Raw genomic sequence first — 24,662 nt, 5'->3', positions numbered from 1 at the left:
ACCTACACTGCCTCAGCCGCCCGTTACCATGAATCCAGACCTGCAGAAAGAGCGGGCCGGCGCCAGCTTCAACCCGGAGCTGCTCACGAATGTCCTGGACGGCAGCCCCGAGAACACTCGGCGCCGCCGAGAGATCGGTGAGGGCAGCTGGCCAGGCCTCCTCCCCGCCTTTCCCGAGCAGAGCTGGCGGTTCCCTCCGGGAGAAGTCGGGGGTGTGGGGGCACTGTAGGGCCTAGGCCACAACCTCTGGCCCGGCTTTAGGGGAGCCGCGGGACCCCCGCACTTCCAGGGGAGGCTGTGGCGGGGGCAATCGCCCATCGCGAGGGAGGACCTGTGCCCGTGAGGCTGAAACCTGGTGTGATCCAGAGAGCTTTAACGGAGCCGTGAATTTTTTGTCTTCCTCTTGGTACCCTTTAACTCCCTACCAGAGAACCTCATTCTGAACGACCCAGACTTCCAGCATGAGAACTTGAATTTCCTCAGCCGTAGCCAGCGTTACGAGGTGGCTGTTAAGAAGAGTGCCGTCATGGTGCAGAAGATGAGGAAGTTTGGCATCGCAGATCCTGCTGAAATCATGTGGTTTAAAAAGTAGGTATGCCTTAGCTTAAGAGCAAGGGCCTAAGCCTGAACCTTGAATTCGCCATCTGTGGTATCCTTTTTCATAGTGTTTCGCGTTTGAAGACTCAAATTCACATCTTTTCATGCCATTTTAAAGTTCTATGTGTGGACAATGATGTTTACTTTGATTTTTAAGCCTTTTAAAGGGCTGATGTTTGTAGAAAGCTTGTTGTGGAGATGCTGTAATTTTCTTTATCAAGAATCATACACATGCGGTCCAGACCTCTCAGTTTTGAGCGATTTAAATGCAGAATGACTTGCTTCTTCTAAGAAGGAGGCCTGCTAAATTCAGAAGCTGAATTTAGAAGGATGTTTTCCGTTGCAAAGACCAAACAAATATTTTGGAGCAGTAACAGATTGTATTTTCATATACTAATGTAGCTCTTGAGTTTAAAATAATGGAAAATATGAGGAAGAACTTTAGTCAAGCCTCAGAATGGATATAAAGTATTCTGAGAACCCCCAGCTTCGTTGAATCTGGTGAGGGTATTTAAATGGCCCTCCTGTGCATATGAGACTTCATAAAAATATGCCTTGGTCCTACTGCTGACAGAGTATGTTCTTTGTTCAGACCATCTTTTTGTTGTGTTTTTGGTTAGAAATAAGACACACACTTTTTTTTTTTTTTTTGCCTTTATGTAAATATACACTATAATTATGTAATGTTAGTGTAAGATGCCTTTGACTTGCAGCGTTTCTTCTCATTTATTACTGGGCATTTCCTGTTTTAGGTCTCTACATTTTTTAAGAACGCCAATATTTTCATCAATAGAGGGTAAATTATTTGGATGGTACATGTTTAAGAGCCAAGAAAAATGAAACAATGAAACATGTTACAGGCTCTGTCTTTATGTTGCAATAGGCATTCCTCTCTTATACAACTGCCAACTGATATATTTGGTATCTATTTTCGAGTTTGACCTGGTTATTCTTGTCAAGAGGAAATTTACTCCAGCCCACACTCAGAACTTCTTTCCATTTTAGTTATAAAAATACAGTTAATTTGGTAGTCCAGAGTACTTACTAACTTCCAAATGCTCTTTTATTTTTTAAAATTTGTAACTTGTGGCTGTGAGGATATTGAGGTGGAGTAACTCCTAGAAAATTCTGTTTCTGATTTACCTGAATTGAGTTTGTGAACTTGTAAAGTTAGTAAAATTAGATTTTTCCTTAAAACAAGAGGTTTGTTTTGTTTTACTTTAAATGGCTGCGGCCGTGTGTTTCAGAGTTAGTTAGATTTCATAATCTGTGGTGGTGCGCAATGTGTAAATAGACTCCAGTGAAGTCACAGTGGCATAGAACACAGTCCTTCACGTCAGTTAAAAACCAGGGGACACCAGCCAGTTTTTTTGGGTTTTGGTGGGTTTTTTTTTTTCTTTTTTTTCTGTAATGTATTTTATGACTCAGACCTCACTATTTGGGAAAAAGACAAAATACAACCTGTGGCAGGCCCTTTGACATCCTTTCAGTATTTCTGGGCTATGACAGGAAGATCAATGTTTGTTAGAGAATGTTTCATTAGTCTTGGCAGTTACTGAACACTGTCGATTGTTACATCTATGTTTTATGTATCACTAAAAAACTCAACTGTGACCTACCATTAATTGTCAGATACATTGAATGTCTTAAATGCTAAAATTGGCTTTGGGGTGAGGGATGCTATGATTAATGAAATATAGTAATATTTCTGGTCCCTTTTATATCCAGTTTCCCTATCACAAAATGAAACATGAGAATATTTTGAAACTGACTAAAATATTAGTAAAATACTTTGAGTTTTCTCAACTCAAGCAGTAGAAGAATTCTTCTCTCCATTCCTTGAGAAAGTAAGACTTTGCTGTTTGGGGAATATACAAATTCCTTTCCTGATCTCCTTTTCTGTAATGTTGTCTTTTAACTATACAGTTTGTTATGCAAAAACTAAAGTATTTTTAAAGTAACAAAATTCTAATGCGAACCAGTCATTTTTTTTTTTTTTTAATCCTTCTTAGGTTTTTAAAGCTAGTTCCTTGAAAAGAGTCGTCGGGGAGGATTAAACATAACTTAAAACAAGTGCTCAGATATTGTTCTTTAGTTAACTTCAAGAGCCCTCAAAAAAAAAATCTCAGTATGTCAAAAACATAAGTATTTGACAGTCTTTATTTTGTGTTACATATTTTTTCCCTGTTGCTAGAATTAATTATTTTGTGTCAGCATCAGCACTTTACCAACCCAGAGCCTTCTCATTTCCCATAAGGGAATGGCTGTGTCTTGTATTGCTTCCATTTTTAGCAAGTGAATTACTGCTTTTATTACTCAGAAAGTCTTGCAGGTTCATTTCCTCCTTCAATGAAAGTGACGTCGCTCAGTCGTGTCCGACTCTTTGCGACTCCATGGACTGTAGCCTACCACGCTCCTCTGTCCATGGGATTTTCCAGGCAAGAGTACTGGAGTGGGTTGCAATTTCCTTCTCCAGAGGATCTTCCCGACCCAGGGATTGAACCCGGGGCATTGTGGGCAGATGCTTTACCGTCTGAGCCACCAGGGAAGTCAATAAAGCGTGGCTGTTAGGGAGTGTTATGGTGCCCTTGCCTTTGAGAGGCCGGTTTTTATATTTACCTCCACATTATCCCACCATAATGAGATGGGTATGTTTTTTGCAAAATGTCTTACTTCTCTCTCTAGAACAGCTTCTGTGAGACTTACCTAGGAACTCACTCGACTCTTCTGTTCTCCGCCTCCTTTGCCCTCTTTCTCTCCTTGGAGTCTGAATTAACATTTAGTATTTGTGTGAAAATCAGAGAACCTCAGGGTTAAAAAGCATTTTTGATGTTGGCTAGTCCAGGCACTCCTTGAATGTTTGAATCTGTCCTCAGCACCCCTAAAAGGTAGTGGTATGGTTTTAGGGCATCCCCAAAAGTGAGTTGGCAGCCTACCCCCTCTTTCTCTTGAATTTATGCTCTGCTTGTTCTACAAGCCAGGACAGGGTGGTGACGCTGCTTTCTGTCCATCCCTTGAAACATCATGAGGGTCAGTTAGATAATACTTTGTACCTTAAGCTGTTTATATAGATAGAGCTGACAGAATAGACCCTGTAAAATCTCTAACTTGGCATGGCTGAGGCTGACTAGTGTATATAACTTGTATTGACTACTTCACAGATTCTTTTAGGGGAAAATCATTAAAGACTGAATTTCATTAAAATTAAAATTCCCTTAATCTGGACTAATTTTCAGAGACCCTTTGTGATTTTTAACATATTCACATTACCTGCTTTACCCATCTGTAAACTCTGAAGATCTTTATAGATTTGTGCTTTGGCCCTAGAATGTATACATACTATCCTGGACATTTGCTTTGGTTACTAGGGAAAAATAGTTTAAATTATTCTTCTTTAGGACATTTTGTTAACAGCTCAGCAAATGTAAATGTTCTGTGGAGTTTCTTTTGATTTTCAAGACAAGTAAAGCCTAAAAATAAAGCAAAAACACACACTCATGTTCCAAGAAATCAAACCAACAAAATAATAAACAAAAGAGGTCTGAGGCTAAAACATGGGTAGAATTTGCTTTCTGGATTAAGTGTGAAATTCAGAATCCTGGCCCTGACATGACTAGGAGGAGAAGAGATACCACTAGATTCTGCCGTTGGCTTTTTAGGTAGTGTATGATAAGTTTGAGTCTTAATTTCGTAAGAAAGGGGTTTAAATTTGTCTAACCTTCATCCTCAGGGCCAAATGTGTCTGGCGAGAATGGTGGTAGAATCCAGTTTCTAGAATAAGGCTGAGACCCTTTTCTTTTCTCTCCTGTAGACTACATTTGGTCAATTTTGTGGAACCTGTGGGCCTCAATTACTCCATGTTTATTCCTACCTTGCTGAATCAGGGCACCACTGCTCAGCAAGAGAAATGGCTGCATTCATCCAAAGGACTCGAGATAATTGGCACCTACGCCCAGACGGAAATGGGCCACGGTTAGTCCACATTTGAGGGTCAGTGGGTAGCCCAGTCAGGTCTTCATTTAACAAATCACTCTGGGCGTTTGACCTTTTTTTTTACCCTCCTGCTACACGTTTGGAATTTTATTATTAAATTGATAAATCTTAAAATTCAACCTGTTTCTTCATAGTTTATTTCCCTATAAACTGGTCCAAGATTCTGGCCTGAAAGATGTATCATTGTTATTTTTTACCGTTGCTGTGTACACCCAGTTAAAATGGGTATTGAGCAGTTTGGAAAGGTGGGGTTGAAAATATGGCAAAGTGCTCCATTGTGTGGGTGTCTGATTTAAAAGACCTAGTTGGAAGTTCTTAAGAGGCTTCATGCCTCAGCAACACGTGGAAGATGCTTTGCTTTAATGAAGTTAAAAATGTGTATTTTAATGAGACGGGGTTAAAGTGGTGAAGGCTGCTAGGGGGTTTGGGAAAAAGTCCATGATGCTCTTCATTTCGTTTCTTTTTATTCATTTTTCTGTACCTGCCCATGGACTTTGAATTACCAGGAATTCTTGGTTAAATTGTTCTGAAAACCTTTAAAAAAGTTTTTGTGTTTGGTCTTGTGGAGCAAGTTTGTTTTCATAGACAAGGCCACTGATGGGCTTAAGGGTCTTGAATTTGAGCTGCCCCATGTCATTCCTAATTATCAAAATGTTTCCCTCGTGTAAATAAAGCAAAGCAAAGGAAGGAAGAAAGGATGCAGATATCAGGGACATTCCTCTTTTGTGTTTCATTTGGTGCTTTTTGGCTTGTGAATTGGTTTAAGTAAATGTCCTTTCTCATAATGCCTATGGGCACTGCAGATCCTGGTCATGGGACAGTTTTATGAACACCCCACCAGGCACCCCAGGATGGTCAGACCTGAGGGAAGGTGTCCTAAGGGAAGAAAGATCGCATTCCAGCAGTGTTCCTCTCCTGGAGTGTGTGTGGGTGTTTTGTGATCTTGAAATAGCTTTGTGGTACAGAATCCTTTTTTGTTTGTTTGTTTTCAAATTCATCATTGAGTTTATTTGACTTTAAGAGGTATACTGTTCTCGGGAGACATTAGATGTAAACTATTGTGAAACTAAATGAGTCTGATCTGTTTATCTTTTGTTGGTCTGTCTTATCCTTCTGCCTCTATTTTTGAAGTATATTTCCCATGTATATTTGCAAGAAGAGAGGAAGAATTGAAGACTTAAACTTCATTGATTTGAGGAGTGCCGAGGGTTGGATTAAGGTCCTGTGCTGCTCTGGGCAAGATTGTATTTGTTAGTTTTCTTTCTCTTCTTCCTTCTAGTTTCCAAATTTTTCTTGTGTTTGAAACCAACTTTGTCTTGATCTCTATGGTTTTTTAGAGAACAGAGTTTTAAAATTAGGTCTTGTTTGTTGCTGGAACTTTGTCAGTTCATATTAGTTGTGCTTTGCTGAGTGCTATTCTTTTCCTAAAAAGCCAGTCTGTTGGCTAATTAACATCCAATGAGAGTATAATCTTATAGAGAATGTATAAAAAGTACTTCAGCATCAGCGGGACTGGAAATAGAGCAACTTGTACAGGATGACGATTTGACTACTTAAATTCTGAGACTTTGGAACATTGGTCAACAGTGATTATCTCACGTTCTTACAGAATTAGCTGTAACTTCCAGTTTGGGATTCTTTCACTTCTAGGAAGCCTCTGAGAAGTGAAGAAATTAAAAGTGCTCAGTTTTATTCCAGGATCCTCAAGAATCTTAAAATTCAACCACCTGCAGAAAGTCTAGCTCACCAGTGTTCTCTCTTCCCTCCTTTAAACACACTTCTGTCTGTACGGGCACACAAGCCCAACACATACTGGGTCTGTGGATCTGCGAGCCCTAATCAAAGGCAGAATCCTGGACCAAGGAGGGCACCCTCTACCTGGGGCTCCATTGTTAAAGAGACTGTCTGGGACATGGTCTAGGGTTAATTATCTCCAGACCATATGTCTCTGCAGGTCACAAAGCAGATAGTTTCTGGTCATCATGGTTATTTGATCATTTCAAGTTCTAGCCACTTCATAGGGATTCTTTTTGCCTTTTGTGTTATTATAATTATTCAGGAAAATAGAGCTTCTGTAGTACATACTTATCATCTTTGAAGATGCTGCAGTATCATTGCAGATTCCCATCTCTAATACTAAACGGTGAAAATATTCTTCCTTTGAAGCTTGAAAAATAGGTCATGCACTTGATCTTGTAAGTCCCTAATCTTCCTCTTCCTGGATCTCACTGCTCTGTCTCTCCGATAGCCTCCCATCCTCTTTTTTCCCCAGAGTGATTCTCTTCCCTGTTGGCCTTCCCATGAGACTTGCTCCCTGGATATTCTAATTTCCCCACTGTTAGTAATAACAATATAAACGTCTACAAAAGCTGTGTTCTTTGGGTTATGCCTTTGAAATACCTTCCTCAGAGACGAATGACTACATTTGAAGAGAATGAGTACTTTATAGATGTTGTTGCATAAGACATGGAGTAGGTTTTGATGTATTTAGTGTACTCGTGTCTCCTTTGTCCCATCAACATAGTCACTTTGGTTTTTTGCTACTTTTATATCTAAGAATTAAAGTTTTCATTTACCAGTGCTAATGAGCCTGGATATTACTCTCTGCATTTCATATGTATGAACTGGCATGTTCTCCTTTGAGTGTTGGATAAATAGAATCTGCATGTTGATCTTAGAAAATTATATTGTTTTTATTGGCTCTGTTTCATTAAATATTTTGGCCTCAGTGCATCTGTCTCTGACTAGGTATAAGTTTTCTTCTCATATCTTGGGTAATTAGCTTCCATTTTATTCCCATTTTTGTTTGTTGAATTTGTGTTTAATGTTTTTACTTGTGTATGATACAGTGATCAGTCTCACATACAGTATTCATGTTTATTAACTAATAGCTCTTTCACTTTATTACGTTCTTTCTAGTTTATCTTAGACTTTTGTAATAGTTTCAATTTATTTATGGAACCTTAAATATATTACGTTAATTTGTTTCTTTCTGTTTTCTCTAACATCATAAGCTTTGGCTCATTGTCATTGTTATTTTAAAGATAGTTAAAAATCTGATAGAAAAAAAAATCTGATAGGATAAACTTACTATTGTTACAGCCTGTGTTTCAAGATATTTGTATTTAGTGTTCTTGCATACTTATTCTTTTTGATAAATTCTGATCTCAATTTATCAAGTTCTAAAACATATTCTATAGGAATTTAAAACCTGTGTTACATTAAATCCCAATATTTTCTTGAGAAGTACTAATTTTCCTTCATACTGTGAGCTCAGAATTAGCAATTTCTTTTCTGTTACTCTGATCTTTCATTCATCCTAGTAGGTATTTATGTGTTTTCATAATTAAATATTTAATATTCTGAGCTAACTTATTTAAAATATAAAAATATTTTGTTGCTGTTATAAATCACCTTTCTCTTTAGTGGGATTTCTATTTGAATGGTTCTAATGGATAAGAATGAATGATTTTTTAAAGCCTATAGCTTTGCTAAGTTAATTTATGATTGATGGTGTTGGTGTTTTGTTGTTGATTTCCAAGGATTATAATCATGCTGTCCACTGAGTTGCTATTTTGATTTCTTCCTTTCTCAATATGTTGTTAATCTAATCATTTGTCCTCACTACTGGCCAGCCTTCCCTGCCCTGTATCATGTAGGAGATACAGGGAAAGCCTTTTGGTGTTGACGCTTTTGAAAGAATTGACTGCAGCTCCTTACCAAGTAAAATGTTGGTGCTTTGCAATTATAAAGTAAATTAATTTAAAATAATTTATGGTCTTTATCATGCATAAGGTTACAGCAATTATCAATACTTGATTTAAATCAAAAACTATCCAGGTAACTTTGTCCTTGTAACGTTTCTACATTTCCTTCACTTCTGAATAATCCTTACCCTAGTTACAAGAGACATTTTACTCCTGGGAACAACTTTCAGCTTCAGAACAGTTTGTGATGATAGTAGTTTTCCCCTTGCCCTTCTCAGTGTGCTCTGCGGTAACCCTTGGTATTGGCATTATTCCCTGATACACACCCGCCCACGATGAGTCTGAAGGGCGCCTCAGAGCGACCTCTCCTTCACCAGGAATTGCTCTGGTTTCTAGCCATGGAAAAGTAGGCTCTCGGCAATGAGAGTGGTTGGCCTCAGGCCACAACTTTTGGCCGTAGTTCAGAGTTCTCTTCTTACAGCTCCTGCTGCTGCTGCTAAGTCGCTTCAGTCGTGTCCGACCCTGTGCGACCCCATAGATGGTAGCTCACCAGGTTCTCCCGTCCCTGGGATTCTCCAGGCAACACTGGAGTGGGTTGCCATTTCCTTCTCCAATGCATGAAAGTGAAAAGTGAAAGGGAAGTTGCTCAGTCGCGTCCGACTCCTAGCGACCCCATGGACGGAGGAGCCTGGTGGGCTGCAGTCCATGGGTCGCTAGGAGTCGGACGCGACTGATCGACTTCACTTTCACTTTTCACTTTCATGCATTGGAGAAGGAAATGGCAACCCACTCCAGTGTTCTTGCCTGGAGAATCCCAGGGACGGGGGAGCCTGGTGGGCTTCCATCTCTGGGGTTGCACAGGGTCAGACACGACTGAAGCGACGCAGCAACAGCAGCAGCAGACACACTTTAATTTTTCTTCCTGCACACCATTCCTTTAAAAACAGGACAGTTGACATTTCTGTTTGTGAGTGAAAGGTACTCGCTCATCCCAGGAATGTTGTTTTTCCAAGGATTTTCACTATTTATAAAAAAAAAACAACACTTTATTTTGAAATGACTGTAGATTCATAGGAAGTTGCAAAAATAGCCCAGAAACATCCCATGGACCTTGCACTCAGTTGCCCCCAGTGGTAATATCTTACAGGATTTCCAGTTTGACGCTTCCAAATCTTAACTGATTTGGCAGGTCTTTCTAATGTCCCCACCGTCATCCTCAGCCCAGATCGCACTAGAAGACATGATTAGGCAATGAGATTCTTGTCCTTGTTTTGCCATGGTCTTTTTTTTTTGGCTGTGCTTTGAGGCCTGTAGGATCTTTAGTTTCCCAACTAGGAATGAACCTGTCCCCCTACCCTCATTGGAAGCTTGGAGTCCTAACCACTGGACCACCAGGGAAGTCCTGCCATTGTCTTTCTGACCTGAAAACACTTAATTCACCTCAGCTTTAATTTCTTTGTAAAATGAGGAAGTTATTCGTGCATTTTTTGATTTTCATGTGATTGGTTAGCTGAAAGCTCAGCTCACCCCAACCCTTGTGGAAAGACAGTACAGATCAGCCCTCACCTACAGCACCCTCCCCCTGATTATTTTCTTCCTCAAGTGGAACAAATGGAGAAGTTTTGAAACTGAAATGTTTAGGCTCATTTCTAAGATAAAGAACATAGTAAGAGCAATATAGAATTGATTAATTTAGAGCTGGAATTTAGATAAAAATGCCGGTAGCATGCAATATTACAAAGCTGTATAGCACTATTTCCTATTAGAAATAAATTTACATAAAAGTCTAGGGCACTTGCAAATTTTAAATGGAAAAGAATGACTTTAGAAATTGGATTTTAAATGACAGTTAACATGTTTATTATAATTTTGATAATTCCCATATGATTGTAATGGAGCGATTGTTATGCATTCATCTGTTATTTGTGAATATTATGATCTTCACTAAAAATTGCATGTCTTTTTATTTCTGAAATTAATTACTGGAGTGAAGAGCATCGTCAGTTTTTGTATTAAATTGTTTTAATAGCATGTGGCTGGATATTTTAATGAATCCAAATGAAATGACCAAAATTAGGTGAGGAATGTGGATTAACACTGGATGTTTTATAGACAAATAGAAAAGTTTTCCAACCCAGAAACATTAGTATTAGATCCTGGAAAAATTTTTTCCAAGAGAACTTTTGTGTTTTCCCGTCTCAACTTTTCATTAGAATATATGTCATTGTACAACTTCAATTTTCCATTCCATCAAGCCTCTTCAGAATTTTTATTTACCTTAATTGCAAGGCTGTAATCCTTTGCCTTGGTCACATAGTTTTGGTTGCACAGGCTTTGGAATCAGTTCCCAATCCCTGCCAAGTTATTTTAGAAATGAGTCGCATTAGAAAATACTTCTCACCAATTTAAGAAAAATGGAAGTAACCAAGAGTTATAATGTAATACAGAAAGGGGCAGTGCTCCCATCCATGATGAAGTCTACTCAACTAATTCATACTTAACAGAAGGTATTTTTTTTCTCCTTTCCTTGCTGTTTGTTCAAATTGCTGATCTCACACCTGATGACTCTCAAATGCCCATCCTTGGTATTTCTTTGAAGCTTTGTGAATCGAGGGCGGCCTGGGCCTCTGGATCTTCACTTGGGCATGTTCCTGCCCACCTTGCTGCACCAGGCAACCGAGGAACAGCAGGAGCGCTTCTTCATGCCTGCCTGGAACTTGGAGATCATTGGCACTTATGCCCAAACAGAGATGGGTCATGGTACGGTGCATTCAGTCTACCTTCTGGGTTGGGTGGGGCTCTGCAAGCCTAGGGTACATGGAGCGTCCATCATGTGCCAGCGGTGGTGTTTCCACGTGCTGTGTGGGATCTGTTTAAATGCAGTCTTTCTGCAGCGCTCCAGGTTTTCACATGTGGAAGTCTTGGCGTAGACAATGCCTTGGTCAGTGGAAATTAAAGCTCATGTTATCACAGATATACTGATTACTTATTCACGGTTCCCCTTCAGCAGATCAAGAATTAAGAGTTAGGTCTTACTTACTAAGTGGTTTTTCAGGTTCACTGCTTTTGTACAGAATTTGTATGGAGAGTCTGAACCCATCTCTTTTTCTTCATTACTATGATTCCCTTTTATACTGATACCTTAATGAACTTACACAGATTCCAAAAGAAATAGATGGTAATAGCACGTGTGCTAAAGGGAAGTGAGTGGCCTCTGTAACCAAAACGTGCAGGATTTTTTACCTTGACATTGTTTGTGTTGATTCACTAAATTCAGTAGACTTCTAAAGGTGGCTTTGGCCAAAGTTTAGTAAAAATAAGATAAGTTGTACTTCCAGGTAATTGATTTCACATTCTGTATGTACCACTTTTCTTTTTTTCTTTGCATCCCCGACCTACCTTTCTCTCTGAACTGGATGGGGCTCAAGCTGGTGGCTATTCCTGGTAGCACGCGTTCTGTATTGGTATTTGTGTTTGAATGGTACCCATTCATCTACTTCTGGCTTCTGTTAGCCTAATCAGAGGTTTCAGAACAGCTGGTCTAGTGTGTATTTGCTTTTTGTTCCTTATTCCTGTAACAGCTTTATCTTAATTTGATTGCTCATTTGACTTTCAGCTTCAATGCTAAATAGTATTTTACAGGATGTTCCTAAGACACAAAGTGGAATACTGTTTGGTTCAGTTGTGCGTTTGAAAACGCTCTGTCATTACCTGTTCTATAAAAGTGTCTTCTTTGGTGAAAGGGGTCTCACTGTCTGATTCCTTGATTCCCATCTGGGGGAAGGTTGATCACCCATAAACTGGCCATTTCTGTTATTCAACTTGGAAGTTTCTGAATGTTTAACAATTAATTTTAAGTGGTGAATGAAATCTGGCATTTTCAAAGCAATCTGGTAAAAAGTTCTCATCATTGACTTCAGGATAGGGAGAGGGTCACATAGAACACTTTTCTGTAACTTTTTTCAAAGAATTTTGGCACGTTTGTATTAGAATTTAAGGGCTTGCCTGATAGCTCAGTTGGTAAAGAATCTGCCTGCAATACAGGAGACCCCACTTCGATTCCTGGGTCGGGAAGATCCACTGAAGGGATCGGCTACCCACTCCAGTATTCTTGGGCTTCCGTTGTGGCTCAGCTAGTAAAGAATTTGCCTGCAATGCAGGAGACCTGGGTTTGATCCCTCCTAGAGAAGGCAATGGCAACCCACTCCAGTACTCTTGCCTGGAAAATCCCATGGATGGAGGGGCCTGGTAGGCTGCAGTCCATGGGGTCGCTAGGAGTCAGACATGACTGAGCGACTTCACTTTCACTTTTCACTTTCATGCATTGGAGAAGGAAATGGCAACCTACTCCAGTGTTCTTGCCTGGAGAATCCCAGGGACGGAGAGCCTGGTGGGCTGCCGTCTATGGGGTCGAACAGAGTCGGACACGACTGAAGCAACTTAGCAGCAGCAGAGAAGGAAAAGGCTACCCACTCCAGTATTCTGGCCTGGAGAATTCCATGGACTGTATAGTCCATGGGGTTGCAGAGTCAGACCCAACTGAGCAACTTTCACTTTTTCATTAGAGTTTAAAACACAAATCCCTGTCCATCTCCAATGAACGTGAAAGTTGTGAACCAGTCAGGAATAAGTGAAAGCCTAGTGTTGGAAGCCTACAGGGTGAACTTGGACCTTATTGGGACTTTTAGAAATTTTTAAAAAGTCACCATTCCAGGTCTTCTTTTCCCTAAAATGGTTATAACTTTTAAAGTTTTAAAACTTGTTTTCCTTTCTAGCATTCATTCTGAAATAAATTCTCAGTTTACAAGAACTTTAGCTTCAGTCTCTTCTGTCATGTGTTATCTCGTTCTTTGTTATAATACAGAATTCCAGAATGTTGAATTGGTGTGGTGGACACAATACGAATGAGTTGAAATTAGCACACTAACAACTTAGAGATGATTTTAAAAGGGCAGTTAACTTCCATGTTAAAGTCATAGCCTGTGATCTCAGGCAACTATGATTCTTATCTGTCTTTACATTTTCTTTTGGTTGATGTAAATAAATGTTCCCTATCTACTGCTGTGCAGTAAATCAAATACAGAAATGGAACATGCTTGACATTTATATTTTCAGCTTAATACGAACTATCTGATTTAAGCATCAGAAATTCAGGATCTTGGTTATCAACCATTTGTAGCTCATCTACAGATGTTTTATTGTTAGATGTTGTTACTCTCTGAGATGCTAGTGCTTTAAAGGAACTGGGCAGATTTTACCCTATACCTGTTTTTTCCCATATTCTATCTGAAGTAGGTATAATTCATTTCCTTAGGAACCCATCTTCGAGGCTTGGAAACCACAGCCACTTATGACCCTGAAACCCAGGAGTTCATTCTCAACAGTCCTACTGTGACCTCCATCAAGTGGTGGCCTGGTGGACGTAAGTGAATTTTTTTAATAGTAACTGAATGTTTTGAAGACTTATAGAATATATAGCGTCTATGAGAATATAATTTTGAAATATAGAAAGAACTCTTAGGGCTTAAACTATGCTGAGCTTTTCACATTCTCTTGTGTTACCTGTTACAGATGTTTATACACTTGTAAAGTGCAGAGGACAGCTGTCAATTTTGCTGCTTTTCATAGATTTTTATCTTAGCATTCCATGTGTTAGCATAATTTCCATAATCATCATTTAAAGTAATTTAGTATACCTAGTTTGGTTAGTCATTTATGTATTGGAAAGTATTTGAGAGACATCCCTGGTGGTTCAGTGGCTAAGACTATACCCTCCCTATGCAGGGGGCCTGGGTGCAATCCCTGGTTAGGGAAATAGATCCCACATGCTTCAACTAAAGATCCCGTATGCTGTAACTAAGACTTGGCACAGCCAAATAAATAATCAAAACAGAAATAGAAATGAGTATTTTTTAAAAAAGAAAAGTATTTTAGTTTTTAAATTTTTGTTATAATAGCTTTGATGTGAAATTTATTTAATATTGTCTTCTATTCTGAATTATTGTTTTAGGATACATAAATTTCCAATGAAGGATTTTGTTATCCACATTATATATTTTAATATGTGGTATTACATTTTGATAAGGAAAAAAACTAGCATGCAATAAAATGGAAATATTTCTGGATGCATTAACCAAAAATCTCTTAAAGCAGCTGTATCCTATAGTACAGCTGAAGTATTCTGAATACTGAATACTGAAGTATTCTGCAGTGATGGAATATTCTCTGTCTTTGCTGTTCAGCGTGGTAGCCACTGGCCACCTGAACACTGGAAATGTAATTAGCTGACTGAGGAACTGAATCTTCTATTTTATTTCAGTATAATTAATTTAAATGTAAATAGCCACATGTGGCTAGTAGCTACTGTTTTGGAAAGCCCTGCCTTAAGGGAGAAAAAGGAAGTAATTTAATGTTCTATGATTATCCTAAAAATGTCTTTATGTAAATGAATGAAAAATAAGTAAAACTATCTTCTTCTTTAAAATGCTATCAAATTAACATGTTGTCTACCCTAAACTTAGATAATGTTATATGTCAATTATACTCCAGTAAAAATACACACACACATATATATATGTGTGTTTTTAAAATGAAGGCTTACTTTGCAAAAATTTAATGAATTTTGCTGTTGATGGAATCTTAGTCTTATATTTAACATATGCTTTTCTCGCTTTTGTTTCTGTCTTTTGAAAATGTAAGAACATTTGCTCACTTTCCTCTCTCGTTCTCTTTTATGTTGCAGTTGGAAAAACTTCGAATCATGCTATCGTACTTGCCCAGCTCTTCACTCAGGGAAAATGCTACGGATTACATGCCTTCATTGTACCTATTCGTGAACTTGGGACCCATAAGCCTTTGCCAGGTTAGGATTATCTAATGTTGAGATGGAAAATTAAACCAGTCACTATCTTCTGCAAAAAGTATAATATGTAACTAAAGAAGAGGAGGGAGCCAGGAATCCCAGAACCTAAATACCCTGTGACTCCCCTTTCATCTGCGGCAGGTATTACTGTAGGAGACATTGGCCCCAAGTTTGGCTATGATGAGATGGATAATGGCTACTTGAAGATGGACAACTATCGTATTCCCAGAGAAAACATGCTGATGAAACATGCCCAGGTACAGTGAGATGGAAAATACGAGCAGGCGTGTCAGACATGGGGGTTTCAGTGGCCATTGATAATCATAGGATTGGAATGGTCTGTTCGTTTAGAAGGTAATAACAGATTTTTTACTTCTGATGATGCTTTTATTGTGACCATGAAATCAGATGAGTTGACAGGTGTGAAGGGCATGTCTTGGTTTGCTAAACCAGTGGGGCTCCCACTTTAGCATACATTAGAGTCGCCTGGAAGGCTGCTAAAACCTAGATTACTTAGTGCCCAGAGTTTCTGATTTAGGAGGTCAGGGTGGGGACTGAGCATCAGGTGGTGCTGATGCTGCCTTTCTGGGGACCACACTTTGAGAATAAACTGCCACTTGGGTTTAACAGAAGGAAGCATCCATCTCATGTTCTTTTTCCAGGTGAAGCCTGATGGCACATACGTAAAACCCCTGAATAACAAGCTGACCTACGGGACCATGGTGTTCATCAGGTCCTTCCTCGTGGGAGAATCCGCTCGGAGTCTGTCTAAGGCATGCACCATTGCCGTCCGATACAGTGCTGTGAGGCATCAGTCTGAAATCAACCCAGGGTAAGGGTAAAGTCTGAGATGAGCTCAGTACTGAAGTCTGGCGTGAACCCCATCCAGGTATCAAAATTCCCAAATGTGATGTGGAGAAAGTGCATTTGTGATAAAATTAGCTAGAATGGCAGTGTACTGGGTCTGCTACTTAGAATCTAAACTTCCTTAAGTGGAAGGATGAGAATAAGCACCTAATTATTACTTTTAACCTTCTAAGAAAAATGATAATATTACTAGAGCTTTATAAGTGAAGTGTTCAAAACACCGAAGGTCTGGTGTGAAGGTTCTAATTGCTGCTAACAACTACAAATTGGGTATAGTGAAAGTGACATTAAACTCGGTTCCCTGTTGTGTTCCTGGGCATAGTTTGTTCTTATTTCCACCTACTAATTGGGCATGACTCTTTGATAAACTTTTTACTCTTAAAGAAGAAATAAAGAAATTGGTAAGAGCAGACTCTTTTGCATGCTCAGTGGACCTTCTTAGACTTTAAATATTAAACTTAGTACACTGGGTCTTCTCATATTAGTGGTCACAATATAGTTTATTCTACCAGCTACACCCTTTAACATTGCCTTCCTCCTGTGAAGTTAACGAAGTTTGGTTCTTTATGTTGCCATGAGATACTATTTTCATAGCCAAACTGGAAAGACTGGAAAGATTAAGAAAAATACAAATGTCAACTAGAAAATCCTGTTCACGTGTTCAACAGGGTGGTTCAGAGTGTGGTCTTCTGTAGCCAAATAGCCTAGATTTCAATCAAGAATCTGCCACTTACTAGCTCTGTGACCCCGGGTAGGTTCTTAACCTCATTTTTCCCATCTGTAAAATAGAGCTATTAAAAATTACTTCACAGGGTCTTTGTGAGGATTAGATAAATTAATCTATCAAAGTGCTTAGTCCAGAATCTGGCACGTGAGCTCTGTATAGGGATTGATTGATTGATTTTTGTTTGTTTTTCCTTTTTTCATATACTTTAGTGAACCAGAACCACAGATTTTGGATTATCAAACCCAGCAATATAAACTTTTTCCCCTCCTGGCCACTGCCTATGCCTTCCAGTTTGTAGGCGCATACATGAAAGAGACCTATCTTCGGATTAATGAAGACATTGGCCATGGGGACCTGAGTGAGCTGCCTGAGGTCTGTGTCTGGTCTCTGTCCCTTGTGGGAACCCTTCTTGTTCATACTTCCCTGTGGGATCATGTGCAGAGAAAATTAAACATTGGGATACCTTGAAAAGAATCCATATTTTTATGGATTTATCCATGTTTTTAAATTTCAGAATTACTGTACTATGTTGGTCCTTTATTGAGCAAAAGAACCTAAGTGGTACATTTTTTTGCCACATAGAACAGTTCAGAAAGGAATGTGGTAATGTTACTAGTTTAGGCTAATTAGATGAGGATGCTTTTCAGTTTATATACATGGCAAGTGATTTTATTTGGTTTTCTTGGCCACTTGCAGGATCTTAGTTTCCTAATCAGGGACCAAACCAGGCCCCTGGCAATGATAGCACAGAGCCCTAAGCACTGAGCACTTGTTACTTAACCCTGGCAAGTGTTTCTGCAAGTGACAGTCCTGTTCAGCGTGTCCACTTGGAACGCAGGCTGTCAGCACTGCAGACGTCCTGATGGCCTGTGCTTCCCCCTTCAGCTTCACGCGCTCACCGCTGGGCTGAAGGCTTTCACGTCCTGGACAACGAACACAGCTATTGAAGCCTGTCGGATGGCTTGTGGCGGACATGGCTATTCTCACTGCAGTGGACTTCCAAATATTTATGTCACTTTTACCCCAACCTGCACCTTCGAGGGGGAAAACACTGTCATGATGCTGCAGACAGCCAGGTTAGAGTCTAATTCATGATTTCTATCCTGTGTTCTCAGGAATGTCCAAAACCTTTCCACTGATACCTGTTCCCGTGTGTTCTCTTCGCATTATGTTTGTTCCTGAAAGATGTCATTTTGCCTTCCATCCTGACGCAGGATGTTTATCTTGTGCTCAGACTAGTATGAAACCCCGTCACATAGTTTAAAGTCATTACAGGAGTTCACTTTATTTCTGTTTCACGGGAAGCATAGTTACTGAAAGCATGTGTCCTGGTGACTTCTAGGTTCCTGATGAAAAGTTACGACCAGGTGCACTCAGGCAAGTTGGTGTGTGGCATGGTGTCCTACTTGAATGACCTGCCCAGCCAGCGCATCCAGCCACAGCAGGTGGCCGTGTGGCCAACTATGGTGGATATCAACAGCCCCGACAGCCTGACAGAGGCGTACAAGCTTCGAGCGGCCAGGTGAGTGCACCCACGAGAGCTGGGGCCGGCAGCTGCAGGGGCCCCAGGCCCAGGGCCTAGGTGGGAGGCACGAGTATTCACTGTCACCTTCTTGGGCTCCAGTTTTCTAGTTTTTTTTTTTTAAAAAACAGATTAGTAGAAATTGCTGCTAAAAACCTTCAGACTGAAGTGATTCACAGAAAAAGCAAGGAGGTAGCGTGGAACCTAACGTCCATTGACCTTGTTCGGGCAAGTGAGGTCAGTGATGGTTCTCCTCCCCTCCCCCGTCCTTCACCACCCTCCTCATTGTCTTAGTACAGAAACCTTATCACTGCTGAATCTTTTTCAGAGATTCTTACATTCTGGTGTTTTCCTTATATCTAGGCACATTGCCACTATGTGGTGGTTAAGCTCTTTACGGAAAAAGTCCTCCAGATTCAAGAGAAGTCCATCCAAGCTGTCCTAAGGCGTTTGTGTCTCTTGTATTCTTTGTATGGAATCAGTCAGAATGCAGGGGATTTTCTTCAGGTCAGGATTTTCTAAGTTTAAGTCCCTTTATTTACTTCTTAATTTTTTATAGAAAATAATTTTGGTTTACTTTGTAGTTGTGTATATGTGTGTGTCTATATATTCATAAACATCTGTCTGTATCGTACCTTATAACGTCTGTGCTTGCTTGCTCGTTTCTTCGCTTTAGGGGAGCATCATGACAGAGTCTCAGATCACCCAGGTGAATGGGCGCATCAAGGAGCTGCTGACTGCGATTCGCCCTGACGCGGTTGCTCTGGTGGATGCATTTGATTTTCAGGATGTGACACTGGGCTCTGTGCTTGGCCGCTATGATGGAAATGTGTACGAAAACTTGTTTGAATGGGCCAAGAAATCCCCACTGAACAAAACAGAGGTAAAAAAAAGAAAAAAGTGTCTTTCACATTTTGAAGTTATTCATTTAAATATTAAAGCAGGAAGGCCCTCAGAGAATGACCACCTGGGGAAGCTTTGAGAGCTCTCATGACCACTTCAGACAGTCCCTTTATTTGAGCAACAGGTTCTGAAGGGAACAAGACCTTTCCTATAGTATGTGGGCTTTTAGTTTCCTTAACTAACAACAATTGAAAAATTTCAAACATATACATAAATAGAACACTGCAGTGCATCTTCCTGTTCCCTTGATCGTGTTTCAACAACTGTCTGCTCATGACCAGTTGCATTTTATCTGAACCTCCCAACAGAATTATTTTGAAGCAAATCCAAGGTATCAGGTAATTTATTCATAAATATTTCAGTATGTATCTCTGAAAGATAAGGATTCCTTTTTTAAAAAAGCATAACTGCAGTACCATTCTCACACCTAAACAAATTAACAATAATTCTTTCATATCATGAACTAGCCAGTGTCCAGATTTTTCCCCATTTAGCTCAATTCTCCCCCCACCCCCCTTTGATTTTTTTGAATCAGGATTCATATAAGGTTCAGATAATTTTTTGATTAAAAGTACGTTATTTTGGGACTTCCCTGGTGGGCTAGAGGTTAAGAATCCACCTTCCAATGCAGGACACGGGGGTTTGATCCCTGGTTGGGATCCCATATCCCATGGGGCAACTAGAAAGCCCTCGTGCCACAGCTCAAGAAGCCCCTGCACCACAGCAAAGAGCCTCTGAGTCACAATAAAGAGCCAGTGCAGCAAAAAAAAAAAAAAAAAAGCTATTTTAAATTGCAAGCTCCTTATCAGTAATGTTTTCTCTCTCCTTTCCCTGCAGGTCCATGAGTCTTACAAGCACCTAAAGTCGCTGCAGTCCAAGCTCTGACGTGGCTTGATGATAAGTGCGGTCTGCCCTGAAAGTAGCTGTTCTTACACCTGTCACACAAACTGCGTGGAATCTTGATCAAATTCAGAAAAGCTGTAGAGCAAGTGATAAATTGACCCTTTCCTCTTTTTATAAATGAAAAAAGAAAACAGATTTTGCAAATTAAAGGAGAAAACCAGATGTGTTTTACAAGTGCAATTAACACTGAAAGAGACTATTAAGCATTCAGAAAAAGTTTTAAGAAATGCAGTGCGACTTCCATCTATATTGCTGCTGATCCCAGGAGGCCAGGACTTTTGATAATTAGTAAAATTTAACTACTAAGTAGTTAATTATTTTCACATCTTAATTGCTAATCACTGGATATACAAGTGTTTTTAAGCAGAGGTGTTTTTTTAAGCAGGGTAGAACCCTTCCTAACTTTCTTGCTCATGTCCTAACACAGCTGCCAGGGGTCCCGGCTAGAAAGCAGGAGTGAAGAAGAGAGACTGGGGAAAAGAAACTAATCAGTAAACCTGTGAGTTCGTGCCTGACACACTGACGCCTCTCCTGCCTGCTTGCCCTCCTTAATTGATGTATTGCTCTTACCTTAAGTGTTCACAGTAGCGTCTTTCCAACCCAAAGATTTCTTGAGCACAGGCTTCTGCAGGGTCCCTGCCCTGTGTAATTCGGAACTAAGCTTCCGTTGGAGGCTTCCCTAAACTGTCCCTCTAGTAGCATTAGAGCTCCTTTTGCGTCAGCTTCTCGGGAAGAGGGAGGCGGCCAAGTCATCTCTACATATAACTTTTGGCAGCCGATGAGATCTCCACATCAGTGGTTTTGATCTCCCTCTCCTGAGAAAGACGCTAAAGAAAGGAGAAAAATAGTCACAGTTCCTTCTTAGAAGAATTAAGGGCGTGGAGAGCTATCAGTTAGGTTACTGTAACTTTGGTGACCATGGTAACTACATTTTCTGGAACAATCCAGATTTCCTATATTCTGGCACTCTGGCAGAAGCCATTAAAATGCTTGGAGGTCTGGCCTTAGAAAAATAAAAGCGTCACTCATTGCTTCTTACACCCAGGAAAGTCCTTTGACAAACCATGTGTTCTGATTTTTTAATCAGAAAATATAATCATTGAAACAGTGGCTAAAGGATAAATGGAAGCTCCATAGAATGTTTCTTACAGTATATCTGGTTTTATTTTCAGTATGTTTCTAGGAGCTTTATCTGACTTGCTAAATTGTCCTTTCAGCTGAAGTCTAATTTGTACAATCATTCTATATTTAAAAGCTAAACACGTATCTCATGATGAATTTTTTCTTCAAATCAATGTAAAACAAATCACTTAATTTTCTTGTTGTTGTTAACTGTATTTGTAACCTCTGTCTCACGAAGCCAGTTGTTCTAGAGTCAGTCTTGAGAATGTAGTATGTAATTCAGGGAACTGTAATTCCCTTCTTGGGACCTTACATAAAATCTATCCCGGTGAAACTAGTAATAGACTTTAAGGTCCAGCAGAAGAAATACTGCCTGTTGACAGAAGCCTTAATCTTTCCACCAGGAGAACTAATTGATAATTGTGTTAACATTGAAGTAAAAAATCACTCTGTAAATCTCGTATGGGTATCTCTTGGGACTAGATCAGATTCTGGGAAATAACAGTAAATTCAGATTGCTTGATATTAACCTGTTAAATATAGAATTGTTTCCAGTTAGTGGTTAAAAATCTTATTCACAGAGGGCTAACCCATGGCCAGGACATGAGGGTTTTTGAAATGACACCCACACAATCCAGCTTCATAGATCTGGGATCTAAGCAGTTTGAAACATGGTGGTGGACTCTGTCAGAGCCACCTTCAGTCCAGCACCTTGAGCTTTATATTTAAAAGCTAGATCTCATATTGATAGTATTTTTATTAACATTGGAATGTTTTGAACTTATTCACTGTAATTAAAGAATAAAGGTACCATAAGACCTCAAGAATTTGTCACTATCAAGATGGAAAGAATGTACCACATAAAATTAAACATAAATTTAAATTATGAAGAATTTTAAGATGTAGATTTAGGTAACACTGAACAAAAGAAGGAAGGAAGGAGTGAGACCTGCCTCAGCAGATAACCTGCCTCAGCAGATAGATGGTGCTGTCTTTGTAGAGTATTTGAGTGCTCTGTCCATGCAGGAATACAGATTTGTTGGTTTCTCATAAGGAAGCAGCAGACCCAGCTTGCTATCCTTTAGAAGCCAGACTTTGCCACAGATAAGGGTGGTTCTGTTGGGTTCTTTTGTGAGCCATTTTCATAAAGAGTACAGATAAATTTCAACCTAATCTCCAAAAAATGATGATAAACCTGAGCAGAATTATTGTTTCTATTAGATGATACTGACATAACCCTTTGAAAGATCCATGAGGTTTTTGCTGTTTGTAATGGATGAAGTTTGCTACATCCTGAAGTATTTGGATTTCTACTTCGTATCTACTCAGTAGACACTGAGGTGTACTTCAGTGTTGCACATAAGTGACCTCAAAGCACAGTTGGTCCCAAAGCCTTTTGGGGCCTTCCTGTTCTTGTCTTCAGAACATCATACCACTAAGTAGCAGCTTATCTTCAGAACATTCACTTAATTGCAACATTAACCATGTTCACATACTTTCTGAGAACTCACTGGTGGTAATTTCAGATAACATACACCTGGAGGCATTTAACCATTTGTAACATTAACATGTTATTAGAACTCAATTATTGGATTTTCTTCAGTGCAAGGCTTTGGTTGCAGAAATATATTGATTCATGATCCTTGAGTTCTCTAGGGAACAAAAATTCCTCTAATGACTGTTGCTCAGAGTCCTACCCCTTTCTGAGTTCTATCCATCTCAGTAAAAAGAAAACTAGATGCAGATGGCCTATAACACCCACTAACCATTTTGTGTACTGTGCAAGGTATGCCTGGAGTCATAGATTGCCCTCAAGCAGTAGCTGCTGCACCAACTGGAGAGGAACCTTGCCAGGAAACTGATGATTCTACTTGAGGCCAAGAATCTTCTGTTGAGTCTCCTGACTCATAAAGGTTTGCATGGAAAAATGCAGAGATCAGCTAATTGAATATTTATTATTCCATTCCTGGAGGATTAGACCAAGTCACCGTAAATGAATAAAATGTCTTTTCATTTTAAAACACTGGTGGAGTTTTGCTTATAGCTCTCCAAACTCAAATTTTCATTACTATTCCTGTGGTCCATGATAGTAAATATAGAAACATAAGGAAATTTAGCCTTTGTAGACTGCAAATTCCTAGGTTTCAGAGAATTTTTTAATTTTTTCTTACATATAAGTGAGCCACTGATTATCTCGAGGAAAGTCATGGAACATTGGGAGGGATATTAAGAATTCTGAAGCAAAACAGTTTAACCACATTACTGTCGACTGTTTCACAGATTAGGTAACAACGTGATTCACCTGCATAATATTCCAACTGATGACTGCTTGTAAACATTTCCAATTGCTATGAATTCGAGGAAACTACTTTGGCGCATATAATTTGCTACCTTCTTACCCCTTTAACTGTCGTGGTTTGAGTTTGGTTCCTACCCGATGAAGTGTATTTAGCATGTATTGTTCCGCATGCCTGGCAGGACATGTCAGTGAAGGTGGGAGTACTTGAGGTGCACAGGTCCAAAGACTGAGTCACGGTTGGACGGTGGTGACCCACCAACCTTCGAATAAGCCAAGCCACTAACCCCATCTTCCTTTATAAAACTGAAGAACCCTTAATAAACTGTAATCAACACGGAAAGTGTTACTGTCTTTATTACGTGATGGTGTTAGGTTTCATCCTGGCTTCACAGCTTCGGCATTCATAATTGAAGGTCACAGCCACTTTCCTAGTCTTTATGGTTTCACTGCCCATCATTTTTCCACTCTCCATTTCTCATGCCCTCCACCTTTCCACCAGTCAGCCCTCAAAAGAACGTTGAAATAACCTTTTTTTTTTTTTTTTCCTTCTTGGCTGCACGGTAGAGCATGTTGGCTCTTACTTCCTAGACCAGGGATCGAACCCGTGCTCCCTGCAGTAGAAGTGCGGAGTTTTAATACTGGGCCACCAGGGAAGTTCCTAGAAGAACTTTAACTGGTTTGGAACCTAGGTGGGCTTTCTTTGTGGCTCAGCTGGTAAAGAATCCGCCCGCAATGCGGGAGCTGCTGCTGCCGTTAAGTCGTGTCCGACTCTGCGACCCCATAGATGGCAGCCCACCAGGTTCCCCTGTCCCTGGGATTCTCCAGGCAAGAACACTGAAGTGGGTTGCCATTTCCTTCTCCAATGCATGAAAGTGAAACTGAAGTCGCTCGGTCGTGTCTGACTCTTTAGCGACCCTATGGACTGCAGCCCACCAGGCTCCTCCGTCCATGGGATTTTCCAGGCAAGAGTACTGGAGTGGGGCGCCATTGCCTTCTCCGGCAATGCAGGAGACCTAGGTTCAATCCCTGGTTTGGGAAGATCCCCCGGAGAAGGGAAAGGCTACCCACTCAAGTATTCCGGCCTGGAGAATTCCATGGACTGTATAGTCCATGGGGTCGCAAAGAGTCAGACACGACTGACCGACTTTCACTTCACTTCA

General features: G+C 40.0%; 1 protein-coding gene across 3 annotated transcripts; it reads left to right on the top strand.

The window, feature by feature from the left end:
• Positions 1–2: 2 nt before the first annotated feature.
• Positions 3–23,838, top strand: ACOX1 (acyl-CoA oxidase 1, palmitoyl). 3 transcript variants are annotated; one of them, XM_010856190.1, is made up of 15 exons: positions 3–137; positions 429–588; positions 4,409–4,569; positions 10,897–11,057; positions 13,612–13,719; positions 15,040–15,159; positions 15,301–15,416; positions 15,822–15,991; positions 16,963–17,125; positions 17,639–17,829; positions 18,096–18,275; positions 18,407–18,512; positions 18,639–18,782; positions 18,952–19,158; positions 20,016–23,838. In XM_010856190.1, the coding sequence occupies exons 3-15, from the start codon at positions 4,505–4,507 to the stop codon at positions 20,061–20,063; spliced, it is 1,779 nt and encodes a 592-aa protein (XP_010854492.1). In that variant the 5' UTR covers positions 3–137; positions 429–588; positions 4,409–4,504; the 3' UTR covers positions 20,064–23,838. The 3 variants fall into 3 exon arrangements, with proteins under 3 accessions (XP_010854492.1, XP_010854490.1, XP_010854491.1); XM_010856188.1 differs by lacking the exon at positions 4,409–4,569 and having other exon boundaries at positions 7–137; XM_010856189.1 differs by lacking the exon at positions 10,897–11,057 and having other exon boundaries at positions 7–137.
• The last annotated feature ends 824 nt before the right edge of the window (positions 23,839–24,662 follow it).

The sequence above is a fragment of the Bison bison genome, unplaced genomic scaffold, assembly GCF_000754665.1.
Source record: "Bison bison bison isolate TAMUID 2011002044 unplaced genomic scaffold, Bison_UMD1.0 scf7180017864371, whole genome shotgun sequence".
Classification (NCBI taxonomy): domain Eukaryota; kingdom Metazoa; phylum Chordata; class Mammalia; order Artiodactyla; family Bovidae; genus Bison; species Bison bison.
Note: the sequence above shows the minus strand (reverse complement) of the source record. Positions and strands in the feature narration are given on the sequence as shown.